General features: G+C 41.2%; 1 protein-coding gene across 1 annotated transcript in view; it reads right to left on the bottom strand.

Annotated features, from left to right (window-relative positions):
* Positions 1-15,349, bottom strand: part of ME1 (malic enzyme 1) — a 183,327-nt gene that overhangs the window by 6,039 nt on the left and 161,939 nt on the right. Inside the window, exons 10-12 of the mRNA XM_074581272.1 lie at positions 10,000-10,105; positions 6,822-6,964; positions 4,067-4,240 (exon numbers count right to left, since the gene is read on the bottom strand). Coding sequence (XP_074437373.1) covers positions 4,067-4,240; positions 6,822-6,964; positions 10,000-10,105 — 423 coding nt within the window. The remainder of the gene's footprint in view (positions 1-4,066; positions 4,241-6,821; positions 6,965-9,999; positions 10,106-15,349) is intronic.

Here is a 15,349-nt window from a genome sequence, read left to right as displayed (position 1 = left end):
TGCAGGAATGCCATATAGTGCAGAAGCTGAGAAGCCATTTCAGCAGAAGGTCTATGCTTCCCCCTTATTTATCCTCTGTTCCTCAGCTTCTGCTACTGATTACTTTCACAGGATGATAATGAGCTGTTTGGATCTTAGGTACAACGCAGTATGCTGTTTTCATGTCTTAAATTTTAATTAATTCAAGTTTTTAATAGAGAAATTAGCAAAGCCTTATGGCAGAACCTAAATGAAAGGCAGCCAAGACAGGACGAATGGCATAAAGCAATTGGGGACGTCTTGGCTTTTGGAGAACGTATTCTCTATAATGAAAGGATTTAACTGGATTATTTCTGGAGTAACTTAACTGTAGGTCACACAAGCCAAGAATATTTCATTAGTTGATAATTCTCTGTCCCTTTTGTTGTTTTTCATAGGACTTAGAAGAACAGGTAATGTCCCTTGTCATCACAGAGCAATTGCCTGCAATTAAGAGGTATTACAGCTTACAGTACCTTAGATTTACTGTCCAAAATCAAAGTTACATGCTATTTCACTTGGCAGGAAGAAAAGAACACTGAAAGTAGAATTTGTTGTAGTGACAATAAGCTATTTGTGGCTTTTATCAGATCTAACTGGAGAGGCGGCAAAGGAAGAAGACAGGAGGTGCAGCTTGCAGTCTGTGCTGCTTGTTTTTTATACTTTCTTTTTTCAGGTAAACTACTGCTATAATCTGAGAAGGTCCTTCTATCTAAAATGCATGGTTTGGGTGCTTTAAATTTTGCAGCATCTTGGGTGCTTCCATTTCAAACGGAGGATACTAACCACTGTTCTAAAAAACACATGAAACTATTTTGATTTTATCCTTCCATTAAAAAAGCCAAGAAAACCAAAAAAAAAGCACTTTTGCCTTTGCTTTGTACCGTAATTTCAGCTAAGGGCCTACAGAGCCCTCCCGGCCTTCACACCCCTGACACCTCTTCTGGCAAAGACCCCTCTGAAAGCCATCAGTCGTCACCTTGCTCGGTAACCGAGCCCCAGCCACTCGCTGCGGCCCGCACAAGGAGGGAGACCAGACGTGACTGCTCTCAGCTCCGGCCGTAAGGCGAGTGGCTACTCATTGATCTTGCCAGCAATAGAGACTTTCTATGCCAGAAAAAAAAAAAATACATTTTGACACGTCAAACTTTTCTAAGGATTTTACTAGAGGATGACAATTATGTAGCAAAACCTTTACCAAAAAAAGCAGCCAGGAGAGAACCTCTACCTCAAGAGAGTCTGTAAAAGCTTCCTCCCAGTTTCTGATTTTACTTCCCTGACTGTTACATTTCTTTCTTTGATTAGGTTTCTTTGTTCAGAACGGACTTTTTTCTGACTTAGTAGACTGCCACTTGAAACGTCGTTCAATCCACATATGTGTCACCTTTCATCCATCAGCACTCTATATATAGGAACCATTTCACCCAAACCAAAATGAAGCAACTTCTAGAATGAAATAAGACAACTGTTTAACACAGCAGTTCAGACCAGCAAGTGAGGAACACCGTATCCAACTGAAATTACAGGGAAGGATTTAAAGGGAGGATATAATTATCCAAAGACTTAAGAGATGGATCATTGCCCTCCTAAGATGGTTAAAGCCAGTGGAGACAGTCTGGGCTTTTTACTAATTTTAAAGATGGAAATTGTGAATATCTTTCTCATAGAGGGCAAGCTGATGGCAAACTTTTTTAAAGATGCCATAGTACGCACATTAAAAAAACCCTTCAGAAATCCAGCAAGGGCAGCACACAAGTGCTCACCCTTTAAAAAAGCTTCTTATCACATACAGCTGGTCATAGGATCATGTTGGCTATCGGTTGCCTCTGAGCGATAGTAAAGGGCCATCTTTCCTTTAATCCATGAAGAGGACACAAGCAGCAAGAATCCTGGAATGCAATATCCTTTAGAGGAGTTGCAAGAGTTGAGTCAGGCATTCTCACTTCTGCTAATTGGGGCAACTTTTTTCTCTTCTTTTTTTTTTTTTCTTTAAATTGTTCACTAATAGTTGCTAACTGCGTTGCTTTGAGGCTTCCTCTGTGTGCTGCGTACACTTCCCATATATTTCCAAGCGTGCTTACGCAGCTTCTTTGAAGATGAGGATGCTGCACTTCTGTGAAGTTCTGTGGATTGTAATTTATATGAACTGGACTGGGTAGGAATTATCGCTGAAGCGCATCTAGGTTAATTAGATCTAACTTGGTAAACTGAGTCCGGCCTTCTTCCTTATTTCCATACCCTTTAAAAAAAACCCCAAAAGCATCAGGCTTGTAATGACTTTACATGGATGGTCAGACCATCATGTGCTGCTTAGGGCTCTTTAATCACTGTCTGAACTGAGCCTGGGCTCTCTCTGAGCAGGATGAGCTGGAAAGCACATTCCTGGGAGCAGAGCAGCCAGGATCTTGAGAATCACTGGGTATCACATCACTCAACAGAAGGAAGCTGAGTCCTGTGAGGCTCATTATGTTGCTTTTGGTGCCAGCCAAGAGCAGAACCAATAGAGGAGACATAGGAGACAAGAACTCCAGGACAGGGCCAGGAAGGGGGTGAGATGGAAAGGGTCCGAGGAAGGAGCAGTAAGCGTGCTGTGACACTGTAGTGGATGAGGAGCAAAAATGCTGAACCCAGAAAAGCACAGAAAGTTACAATTTTCTTACATGAGAAACAAGTACAGAAAGACTGACTTACTGTTTTTAAAAAAAATAAATTACAAAATCATAGGATTATAGAATTGCATAGGTTGGAAGAGACCTTTCAGATCATCTAGCCCAACCAGCACCCTAACTCTGACAAAAACCATCACTAAACCATATCTCTAAGCACCATGTCTACCCGTCTTTTAAAAATCTCCAGGGATGGTGACTCAGCCACTTCCCTGGGCAGCCTGTTCCAATGCTTAACAACCCTTTCAGTGTAAAAAATTTTCCTAATATCCAGTCTAAACCCCCGTGGTGCAACTTGAGGCTGTTTCCTCTTGTCCTATTGCCCGTTACTTGGGAGAAGAGACCGACCCACACCTCCTTTAGGCAGTTGTAGAGAGCGATGAGGTCTCCCCTCAGCCTCCTTTTTTCCAGGCTAAACAACCCCAGCTCCCTCAGCCGCCCCTCATAAGACTTGTTCTCCAGACCCCTCACCAGCTTCGTTGCCCTAAATGTAAGTATTTAATTTCAACAACTGCTGGTAATTTATTTTGTTTGAACAAGGGTTTCTAAAAAAATAAAGGCCAGATTCTTCTCCCATACATGTTGAAGAACCAATCCTGTGCGGCTATGATGTCCTACTGTAAAACAGTGGATGTCAGATTTTTGAACAATCACTGGAAGTAGGTGGTGAATGACTCCTAGAACCAAAATTGTTTGCTCTCTGTTCATCTCTTGCCCACTGAGTGGACGTAGAGGAGGGACCACATGTTGGATAACATCAGAACAAAGATCATAAAAAATTGCCTGAAGAAAGAAAAGAACCAATGCAGAAAAGGATAAGAAAGAAAACGGGAAGAATAACACAGTTGTGTCAAACTGTGGTCCCAGGAACCACAAGGCAATAGAAGACTTTCACCAGCTGTTGACAAGGGAGATACACAAAAAACAATGCCAACAGCTCTACTCAGAAATACCTAAAAAGCTAATAGGCTAAAAGAAATTATAATTTTTGCAAGCAAAACACCCACAAAAGTCACCAGCTACAAAGCTACCAGCATCAAAATGTAGTTATTTTCAATCTAAAATCAAGCCTATGTGCACCTGTCTGCAAACTGTACATACGTGCATTCACCTGTGATAATACAGCACTGAAATTTTCTCTTTTCTCCTTGCCAACAGAAGGTGAAGTTTATATCAGATGACCTTTGGACCAAGTATTAACTTTTTAAAAACAACTTGTTCAAATAGAGCTTATAAAAATCAACATACCTTGCAAATAAAGACCTTACACAGAAAGCACTAAGTTTCTAATTTAAAAGATAATGTTTAACTATTTCTGTTTAATTGTTCATTATTACCAAGTTACTAAATTAAAGGAATATAAATAATTTTTAATAGAGTACCTCAGCAGTTGTGAGGAACACGTCCTCGCCAATATGTTTCAGTCCACATGAAATAACGCCAAGGGCAACTCCTGGGAACACATAGGAATTGTTACCCTGTCCAGGATAGAGAGTTTGTCCGTTTGGTAGAGTGACAGGATCAAAAGGACTTCCGCTGGCAAAAATGCCACGTCCCTAAATTGTAACAAGAAAGGCAAAGAAAGCACGTTAGTCATGAGGATGCTGTTGAAATATTTCACACATCCCTTTAAATATTTACCACTGTGGAAGCTGGGTTACATCTATTTAATATCTCTTCTGAGAGGGTGTTAGAGCTACTTAACTATGTCTCCAGAGCATCAGGATGCTGATCCTGGAGATCACTGGCAATTCTCTGTGACTATCTGATGTCAGAGAGAAACAGCTGCCTTATTCAGGTAAGAGCTATCAGCACAATTTAGAGAAGGAGAAAGTGAAATCCAGCACTCGTTATTCATTTTGTGAGTCCGTGCCAGAAGAAGGGTACATGGGAAGAAGGTATACACCTGGAGCTGGAGAACTCCAAGTGGACAATGCTGTCCTGGTAACAACAGGTGATGTTGCTAGATTTTTTCCCCAGCAGCAGATCATACACAAAAATGACACCAAGGCCACAAAATGTTGCACTTTTGGATGTGTCATCTTCTGAGGAGCTGTGGAGACAAGCAGAGCCCTGTTCCTCTCAATCTCCCCTCTTCAGGTGGCGGCACCCACTCCACGGCTCAACAGAACGACAGAGGTGCAAGCTCTGTCCCAGGAACATCATCCCACAGTGCAACCTATAGCACAAGTTGGTGATGGGACCTCCTCTTCTGGGACCTTGTGGCTCCCCTCGTTATAATATACCGAGCAGGGTGAGGGCACCAACTCAGGCACCTGTGTGTGATTGTCCAATACTGATAAAACCACTAGGATGTTTCCCAGCAGATTTTTGGGTGGTGCCAAGTATCAGTGTTGCCACCAGGGCCCAGGCACCACACACACACTGGTCCCAGCAGGCAGCATGGAAGAGCCAGCCTGTTTTGGGGAGTTAGAGAATTTAGCTGTACAGACACAGGTTACACCGTATCACTTGTCCTGAGGACAAGAGAACTGGCTCTAATGCATTTTACGTTGCAGTTCACATGGGACCTTTAAATCTCTTCCCAGGACCCAACCACAGGCGTAGCTCCATGCTGGCACACAGCAGTCAGCTGCGGGGGGGAACAGAAGCCTGCGGGGTGTCCCAGACGTGGTGACAGGGCTCATGTTGCTAACGGCTTAACATGAGCTAAGAGGAATATTCGGCCTGGCGTCATTCAGTAGGACGCACATTCGGAGCTGCGATACCATGGGAGTACCAAGGGATGGGCCATCAGGGAGCTGCAAGTCTGACGGGGTCTCACTGCTCCCCTGGGACGAGGAACACCCCGATGGGAGCAGATGCCGGCATTGAAGGGCCATTCAGGGGCGGCAGAAGAGGCACCTCAGAGGTGACACCCCTGCAGGATGACTATACAGGATCTCCCCAGATCATTCCTGGGAGAGAGAGGTAATTTCTACAGCAGGCCATGCAGTTTTGGAGGAATGAGGGGAGTGACAGCCCAAAGGGCAGCCCAAAGAAAGCCCGCAGCCCAAAGGCCCCTGGCTCTTGCCTTGCAAAGGAAGGAGCACCCTCCAATTTAAGCAGTAAATTTAGGTGGGGAAGAAAAGCCAGCCTTTATTTACGCTAGCACTGCTAAAGTGACAAATGTCACTGTTAAATACTTCAGAGGCGCTTTGTATCAGAAATATCTATGCCCATTTTAGAGAACTGGAAACGTGCATTTTAAAATATGCCACTGTTGCTATTCAGCTCTTCAGAAGAATATTCTGTTTGGTTTGGTGTCATGCAGTACTATCATGGCTGGCTTATTATATGTTTTGGTGATGGATCAAATACTTCAGTGTGTCTTTTGCCCTGCTTACCAGATGTCATTACCCGCTATAACCAGCCCTTCATGCAGGCAGCTTCCCTGGCTCTCGCACTGCGCTGTAATTGTGCATTGTGCAGTGGGGAGCGGGCACGCTAAATTTGTCTTTTAAACATTGTGAAACTTTCATTCAAACTGCCCTGTATTTGACAAGAAATCCAAACACAATCCACTATGAAACACATACAGTCAAGTACTCCTACATTTCACATTCTGGACTAAATTACAGCATAACATGTTTATTAGCACTTCTATAATACAATAATAAATAAGCAAGCGCGGTTCCCTTAATTTTCACCCATGCCTCCGTAATAGAAATCTTTGTAAAAGGAGTCAATCACCCCAGTTCTTAATAAAGAATTATTTTAAAGATTCTATTTTCTGTACTGAAGTATTTTCTTACCCTAAAGAGTATTTATAAAATCTTAAATGAAAAGCAGCCCACTGTGTGTGTATATAACACAAAGTGGTACAGTTCAAAAACAGGCATGAGGCTTTAATGATTGACCGTTACTGATGCTTCAGTTATAACCAAGACTATGAGTCATGCCCAACACCAATAAAAACTATTAAATGTTTTTTGAGGGTGCATGCATGTATTGACTTCAGTGAAATCGTCTTGATAAAATCTGAAAAATATGTTACTTAGTTTAACTCATTTTACTTACACACAGAGATATAATTAGCAGTTGCTACTCCACCCTCTGTCTTCCTCCCATTTTAAATTTCATTTCACACTTAGTTTTCACTACGTACATACTGGAGAAATGTTAATCTTTTGTTACCTCTGTATATTTGTAGCACTGCTCAGCAGTGCATTCTGCTTTGCTGGTAGGATTGCTGAGAGCAAAAATAACGGGACGTTTGTTTAGAGCAGCCATATCCTGCAGAATTTCTTTAGTAAAAGCACCACCAATTGCAGCAACTCCTAAAGAAGAGAAACACACATAACAAGCAGACAAATGCCATCAGTTCAAGGTCACTTTTAAAGGAACAGAGCTCTTTTGATGGCATACCTCCCTTTTTACAATGGAATTCAACCTTTTTCATAAGGTGGTTAAAATAAAGTTTTGTATAAAAGATTTTGCAATAGTGAACCTTCAGTATTATCGCTAACACAAGGCAGAATCTATTCAACCCTGTACAGTTTGGTGAATTTCTCATTTCATTTTTCTTAGGCACTTTATATAAATTAGAAATGTATCGCCTAATTGGCAGGTAAGGCCAATAAGGAGTACGAAGGTACAACTCTCTCTCCTAAAGGCTCGTGCAACAGACTGGACAGTTTCTCCCAAATCCAGTGTATCAGATTTCATTTTTTTCTGACATGACGAGTAAAGTCTCTGCCTTCTAGAGCTGATCATTCTGTCATCTCCAGCCTCAGATGAAGAATAATCCCATTTTTGAGTCTAAGGCTTCCCTGACAGCAACATTTTTTTTTAATACATTCCTTTCCATCCCACCAGTGATGCTTTTCTATTCGCCATTCTGTACTCACAGCCAAAAAGGGAGGGGGGTGATGTTTTTGAGATGCCAATACCCCTGTATTTCTGCCTAACCTACAAGATTTGGGAATCCAAGGACCAGGTCCTTGCTCTCCACGCCTTCAGTGAAAAACAGATAAACAGACCTTGGAGTAAACTTAAGTAAATCTTTATGTCCAGGGAGGCCTCTATCGTTTGGCTTGTAGAGAAGGTAGCCTCCTTCTTGCTCAGAGCCCCCAGTGCCTGGTCTGCTTTCCATGCAACGTCCGAGTTTCAACAGTAGGAAAAAAGCTGTTGTTCCCTCTCTTGGGGGAGTAGGAATGGATTCAAACCTGGGCCAGGAGAGGATCTCTCTTGGGTCAGTAGTCTAATGTCTCGTCACAGTGAGCATGCCAACATTGCCCACTCTAAAAGGACAGGCTGGCGTCCGCCCAAGGAGAGCACAAGGTACTTGGAGGGAGGTGAAAGGGGTCCTCACCTCGCAGAACTGGCTAGAAGGTCACACACAGGACTAACATTTCATAAAGGTGCCTCAGAGTATTTTCTGACTGCTTCTACACAAAGCATGGTATCATCTTACAGAGACATCTTCAAGCTCAGTCTCTGCCCTCAGTGGGCAGAGGCGGGTGCCCCACTGAAATTCCCTGAATTGTTTTAAATTGAGCTTTCCCAAGAGGTCTACTGAAAGCCCAAGCACCCTACGACAGGCTCTTTAGCTGCTTAATGTGGGCCAAATAATGTCTAAGAGCCATTTGCGTTTGCGTCTGGGCAAATATCCTTTATTCTGATCCCATGGGTAACAAAAGAGGTAACTCGATGCAAATCAGTGACTTCTTTCAAAGTTTAAACATCTCTTGCTCAAACATTTCTGTCACATACAACTATTTTTTTGCAACTCTGAGCTCTCTGTACTTCACCTTCTGTGAATGGACACGGATGCTTTGATGCAAACGCTCTGCTAGACCAGCTGGGCCACTGTATGTTTGATGAAGAGTTATTGCAGTCATGATTTTGACCCACTTGCATAAGAGCCTGTTACACCCCTTAGTTTCTGGTTAAGTCTGCAGTTACCAAATATCTTTTATATCAGTTTAATATCTTCTAAAACTGCTTCTGGATAGCCAATAGTAAGAATGACAACTACCTTCAGCTATAAAGTTAAAACAAAATGCTCTGCACAACCTCACTGACTTATTTCATTTTAAAATTGCAATTTCTTATATTTGGTCAAGCTAAACTAAGACTTTCCCTTGAGCCATCGCAGGCGATAAAATGTATATGAGGATTTGCTGAGACAAAGTAAAACACTGGGAGAAGGAGTACATCATCCCTATGACTCCTGCTGCCACGGGGGAAGATACAGAATGACTAGTCCTCCAAACCGAAAAAAACCCAATATTAATTTTCCTTGTTGTTTCTGTTGGAAGAGCCTTCATTATGCAGTATGGCTTAGGAGAAAGTGACCTCGAGGGAAAGTGCCACGTAGATTTAGATATAGAAACAACACACTGTAAAAATCCTTATTTCGTGACAGCAAACATTCCCTAAGCATCCACACACCTTTATCTAGATAAATATTACAGATCATTCGATCTATTCTTCTGTTCCACTAGCTTTTTCAGCCTTGATTTCTACTAAATAAATTTTCTAGACTACATGGTCTCTCTCTGGCAGTCATATCTTTATGGAGCATAGAAAAAGAGAAGCTTTATTTACCTCAATCATGATCATTGTCAAAAGCAGATTTTAGGACCATGTGGTCTAGGCATAGTTGAAAAGGTAGCTCTTAAAATGTAGGATAATTTTCACTGTGGCATTTCAGATTTCCCAGCATCTGATGAATGATTTTACTAGCCAGATAGAAATTTCAAGTCTTACATATTAAAAAAAAAATATTTAAGAGGACTTGCAGTTCATTCCTGAAACTGTCACGGGAATATAATAACCAAACTGCAGAGAGCTGAGCACTCCTTTACAGAGATCCCAAATCCTGCATCTTTTAAAAAAGAAAAAGTCTTTGTAAAATCTGTGTTTTGGTCTGCACAAAGGGCTGGTGGCTAAGGACCTAAATATGAGGGGAAAGAAGGTTCACAGCTACATCATGCTCATATTTGCACAGCTTTACACGCACTTAGCTGAATTTTCTCAGTCTAAGTTGGAGGTTGTTTGTATTACACCATCCACATTAAATCAGAAGTAATTTAGGAAGGTGATAAGGTTCTCCATCAGATGTTTAAACCAACTCGGATTATTCCCCCTGTAAAATGGATGGCTTGGAGTGAAAGCAGTGTTACATGCTTGGATAGTTACTATTTGTTCAGTTGCTTAATAGAGTCCATTGTGCACCTAGTGTTTTCTAAAAACACACAAAGGTAAACTCTGTTCAGAGGAACTCGATCCTGTCTTCAGACAAAGCCACATCCCCGTTTTTTTTTTCCAACAAAGAATAAGGTCATTGCTTTAAAGTAAAAGAAATTACCTATTAGCACGGATGGTTTTATATCTTTAACAATATCTTGTAGATTTTTCATTTCACCATGTTCATGGGCAAAACGTTCCTTCTCAGATGTTAATGAGGCACGCCCCTGAATAAGGAAAAAAAAAAAGAATAGTTATTGAAAGTTTAATGGAACCTAATATCCTGGGATAATCAGTGTACAAAGTATCTGGTTTAACATGTCCTATTTTCATTTCTACTTTTGCGTCTATCACCAGATACTGTAATAGACACAGTTACACTGTGTACAGCTAACACATTTAGGATAATCTAGGACTAATTATTTCTCTAAGCAGTAGGTAAATTAAATTCAACATTTTTACTTTAAATTCATAACAGCTGTAGAACACCACAGTATTAACAATTATATGAAAGCATCATTGATTTCTTCTTTGAAGCATTCTTAAAGCTGTTCTACCTCTTAACATTTGGTCAAACACTTAAAGTTGCTAATGATAAAGCATAAAAATATTGATATAGCAAACAGTACGGATGCACCAGGGTGCACGTGGGGGATTCGTAACTTAGCAAAACAAAATTAGTTTCTTCTGGCTATTTCGGCTTTGCTCTTGTCTAAAAGTATAGAGACTATATGGGGGGAGTATATAGACTATCGGGGAGCCTATATTTTGCTCCACATTTTTCATATTTAAGTCATTCATTCTTAAGGATGGAATAAAACTAATTCTAACCAGATGTCTGGTGCACTGTTTTTGCATTAACAAAATTGACTCAGCTGTGAAACAACTTTCGCCCTGATCTATACTGGCAATTTCCACCCATCGATGCCCAGCAAGGTTTCCAAATGGAATATGACAGATGTAGGGAAAAGGACTTCGGAGTATCATCGACATTGACTGGGCTGCAAACAGGATTTGAGCTCAGTGTAAGTAACGTGGAGTGTGGGGCAAGAAGGGGCCAGAATTTGTGAAAATTACATTAATTGCCTAAATACGTGGACCTCTGTCTGTACGCAGGCATCTGAAAGTTTCAGCAGAAGAGTTTAAAATGCATACACCTCCACCCCTCGTTTCATCCAGAAAACATCACTGCAAAGGCACCTTTCAAACACAAATCTAGAAGACGGTGCCAGCCCCTCAAACACCTTACAATTTCAGAGAGCAAGAAGCAGATGACACAGATACATAGGGGAAGTACACGAGGAAAATGAAATGCTAAACGTAATTTAGACCCAATAGCCAGAACAGATATATGTATCACCTCCCTAGCCACATCTTTTCCAACTGATAAGATGAAAGTTCCCTTAATCTTAGCAAGTTAATTAAGACTATACTGAAGTATTAGGACAGAATTCAGCCCGTGATTCCAACAAAGTCTATGAATTTGACAATTTTGGTTCAATTTATGGCCGTGTCCATTACTGAATTCAAGACAGGATTAGTTTTATAATGGCATTTTTGCATAATTTTAATAAAAATGAGAAATCTGATGCTACATTTCAGACCACGATTCGGCCACGTGGCAATGTGGGGCTGTGCCAGTCCCATCACCGAAGCTCCTCTGCTGGTCCTCGGCCGGCCACCACAAGGGCTGGTAGACAGGAGGGAAGGCCATTTTTCATTTCAGCTGCAAGAAAAGCATTTCCATCCCGAGGGTACCACAGGAAGCCAAGGAAGGCTGTTATGTGGTCGGGGCTGACAGAGCTGGTCGGCCTCACAGGACGCCAGCTTCTCTTGGCTCACCCGTGATTACAAGGAATTTCCAGAGATTTCTCCTCTTCCACGGATTTTTTTTTTTTACATGACCAAAATACAGAGTTTTTAAATTAGGAGGGTTATGGCTGGATGTGCTTATACGGGTCTTAAGTGTTCTCCTACAGCGATTACCATGGAAATACTGCGATACGGGCACCTGGTTTCCTTTGCGGGTAAAATGTGAAATTCTTAGCCTCGAGAAAATGCTGCAATATTAACAATTTTTGGCATACACATGCTCGAATCATTCCACCGTCAATACGCATTTTGAAGTCTGCCACTTCCCAGCACCCCAGCAGATGTCCCCACAGTCTACACACACGGTTTAGATGCATCTCATTTTAAAGCGGGTGTTTTGCTTAACACTTTCAAGGGAACTATATTAATTTTTCCTTTTAGTCACCCAAGAAAAAAAATGCATTTATGACTTTCAGGCCAAAAGCTTGTTGCTAGGTATAACTCAAAATACTATAAATAAAAGCCACTTTTCATTCTAATTGGCTGGTTGGTTGAAATTGAAGCGTTCGACAGAGCCAGACTTGGAGGCAGGATTCCTGGGCAGCTGGGAATGGGTGCCATGGGCAACTATCCGATCCCATGCTGCTTCTTCAGTTGGTTCCTCAACAGCTTATCAGGCTGCTATTGAGGAAGCCGGTTTTTCAATCTGGTCTTAAAATCCAACCTCCAGGAGACTGCCCTGGGCTACCATGAAAAATGAAATCACTCCCTATGACCAGCTCATTCTTCAGGCTGTGGCAGGCTGGTAGCTCTGAGCGCCTCCAGGATCTGCTGATCTGGGCAGATCTCTTAGGAAAGGTGACCTCCAATGTTTTCCACTGTGCTTAACAGCTGAGAGGCCAGGCTGACATCTTCCTGGAGAAAAATGTTGATATTCTTTCATTTTTTTTATCAAAACAAATAACCAAAATCCTGCATGAAACCGATTACTTCTTTATACAGTTTTACACTTGATTCATTTTCGAAGAGGTACTTCAACATTTTAAAATTAAGATAATGGCAGAGCTGTGGAAACACTTATTGATGCAACACCAAGGAGTCAAAGTCCCATTTTCTACTGACATTAACAATCATCTCTCACTTATTTAGTTACAAAGGAATACTCAAACAGTAAGCTGATGTCACCCACTGCAATGCTTTCCGAGCCTCTGGCTAGTGAGACGAGTGCTAGCCAGATGGGTCAGCTTAGGTCAGATTCACTTCTGCCCTAACTAAAATTCTGTCTGCCCTTCATTTCACACTCTAAAAACAAACAAAACAAAACAAAACAAAAAAAAAACAAAAAAAAAACAAAAAAAAACAAAACCCCAAACCAAACCCCAAACACATTTAAATTTATTTCTTTATTCAGCTTTGGTCTGAATTAGCTTGATCCCATTAGTCAGAATGAATCATGTCTCCAAGTAAATATTTCTCTAGTATATTAACTAAGAATGAAATATTAAATTCTGTGGTTTACCAAAAAAAAAAAACAGCTATGTACATAGAGATTTTTGCTTGGGAAATGCTTATAAAAGAAATTCTATGGTGAGGGCTTTTTTTAATACATGTTTTAAATTGATTGTCAGAAATGTATTTTAATTGATAATTCAGTGATCCTACAGGAGCTACGTAACACCTACCTAAAAACCCTGTCTGAGATTTCAAGGCCAGCCAGTTGATTTGGTTACAAAACTCCAATAATTTAGAGGACAGTGCTTTAGATAGTATTTTTTCCTCGGTGCTTTAGACAGTATTTTTTCTCCCCAGATTGGCAAATTCTTAAGTTCTGCTCTCCACAGAGTAGAGAGGCGGCAGCAAGAGCACGGCTAGCTTTCCTCTGTGCCCTGCAAACGGGGCAAGCAATGACATGCAGGAAGGAAGAAACAATTCAGTTTTGTGCATGCTTAACCTCAAACTAAGGGGTTGCCAGTCCATTTAGTACAAGCTTCCAGACATCCGCCCCCGAATGCCTATAGCCGGAATAAGAAATCACAGAGTTTTTGTCAGCAGAGAGAAGAGGATGGAGCCAAAATGCAGAAGTCTCAATTGTGGATTTGTGTGGTTTTTCTGTCTTGCCTCTCTCCTGACACCGGAGAGATGACCCGTCAGTGCAGAGCTGCTCGGACTATCAGATCTTCCCGAAGCGCAGAGTCTGTCTTCTGACATTTCCATTTCCAGCCCTGGCTTAGCCAGCTTTTGTACGCTGGCGATCTGCTGCTGGGAAGGGTGCTGTGCAGGAACAACACAAGGCAGCATAAACCAGAAACTGCTCTGGTCTGCCTCCATCTCCATAATCCTAAAATACTAACACCGCACACAGCTCACTGATATTTCCCTCCTTCTTTTAAAAAGGAAAAATTTTAAATACCCCATACTGAGAAAGAATTTAAATGAGTTCTGTGGTTCTGTGTGTGAAGCTCTGAGTCTTTTAAGTAGAAACATCATCTTCAGTCACATTTGTATTTGTCTTCTAAGTCCACTGCCTTTCTCTTTTAGCATTATTAAAAATTCATTCATTCTATGAAAAGGGCTCAGAAAAAACAGCAATCTAAAGATGTGCCCCTTTCAGTCTGCCAAGCCTCAACACAGTCTCACCGTAGGACTTCAATGCTTGCCACGCACAGCAGGGATTTTTCTACTGGTTCCTACCAAAGGATGTTATCGCACCGTTGTTCAAATAGCAGTATGAAGACTCATCTAGGCCAGACAGCAGCTGTCCTAAGTTGTAATATGTTTTCTACGATGTGTAACAAGCATCTTTCCTGGATCAAGTGACACTCCCTAAATCCAAAAAGAAAGTCTTTCACGCGGAAATCCACAGACGAACTAACAGACTTGACACGATACCTGTGCAGCTATTCAGACGGCGAGATACAAACTCCCAAACTCTTTCAAAAGAAGGGGGAAGGTAAAGTTAGAAAAAGAGGCTATACATTCTTTTTGCTTTAACTTCCCAAATGTATTCAACATCCCAAGAAAGAAATAAAAAAAGTACCAACATTTCATGATACAACTTCTCACAATGCTATGTATTCTTATATACTTATATTATTTCCTTATCTTTCATAGAATATATTCTATTTCATACAATATTTTATATATATATATATCTTTCATAGAATATATTCTATTTCATATAATATAATATATATATATTCTATGAAAGATAAGGAAATAATATAAGTCGTTTGGTAAGGGCATTATAATAGGTTTTCTTGAATAAAAAAAAACCCAACCAACCAAATTACATACCAGAGTACCAGGAAGACAGAATCACAGAATCTTCATGGTTGGAAAGGACCCTTAAGATCATCAAGTCTAACCAAACAACCTACAATCTCTGCCACTAGAGCACGCCCTGAAGTGCCACATCTAGACGTTTCTTAAACACCTCTAGGGATGGTGACTCAACCACCTCCCTGGGCAGGCTGTCCCAGTGCCTGACCACTCTTTCAGTAAAGTCATTCTTCCTAATATCTAATCTAAACCTCCCCTGCTGCACCTTCAGACCATTTCCTCTGGTCCTGTCATTATTCACCTGGGAGAAGAGGCCAACACCCACCTCTCTACAACTTCCTTTCAGGTAGCTGTAGAGGGCAATGAGGTCTCCCCTCAGC

The sequence above is a fragment of the Larus michahellis genome, chromosome 3, assembly GCF_964199755.1.
Source record: "Larus michahellis chromosome 3, bLarMic1.1, whole genome shotgun sequence".
NCBI lineage: Eukaryota > Metazoa > Chordata > Aves > Charadriiformes > Laridae > Larus > Larus michahellis.
This window is presented reverse-complemented; position numbering and strand designations above follow the sequence as displayed.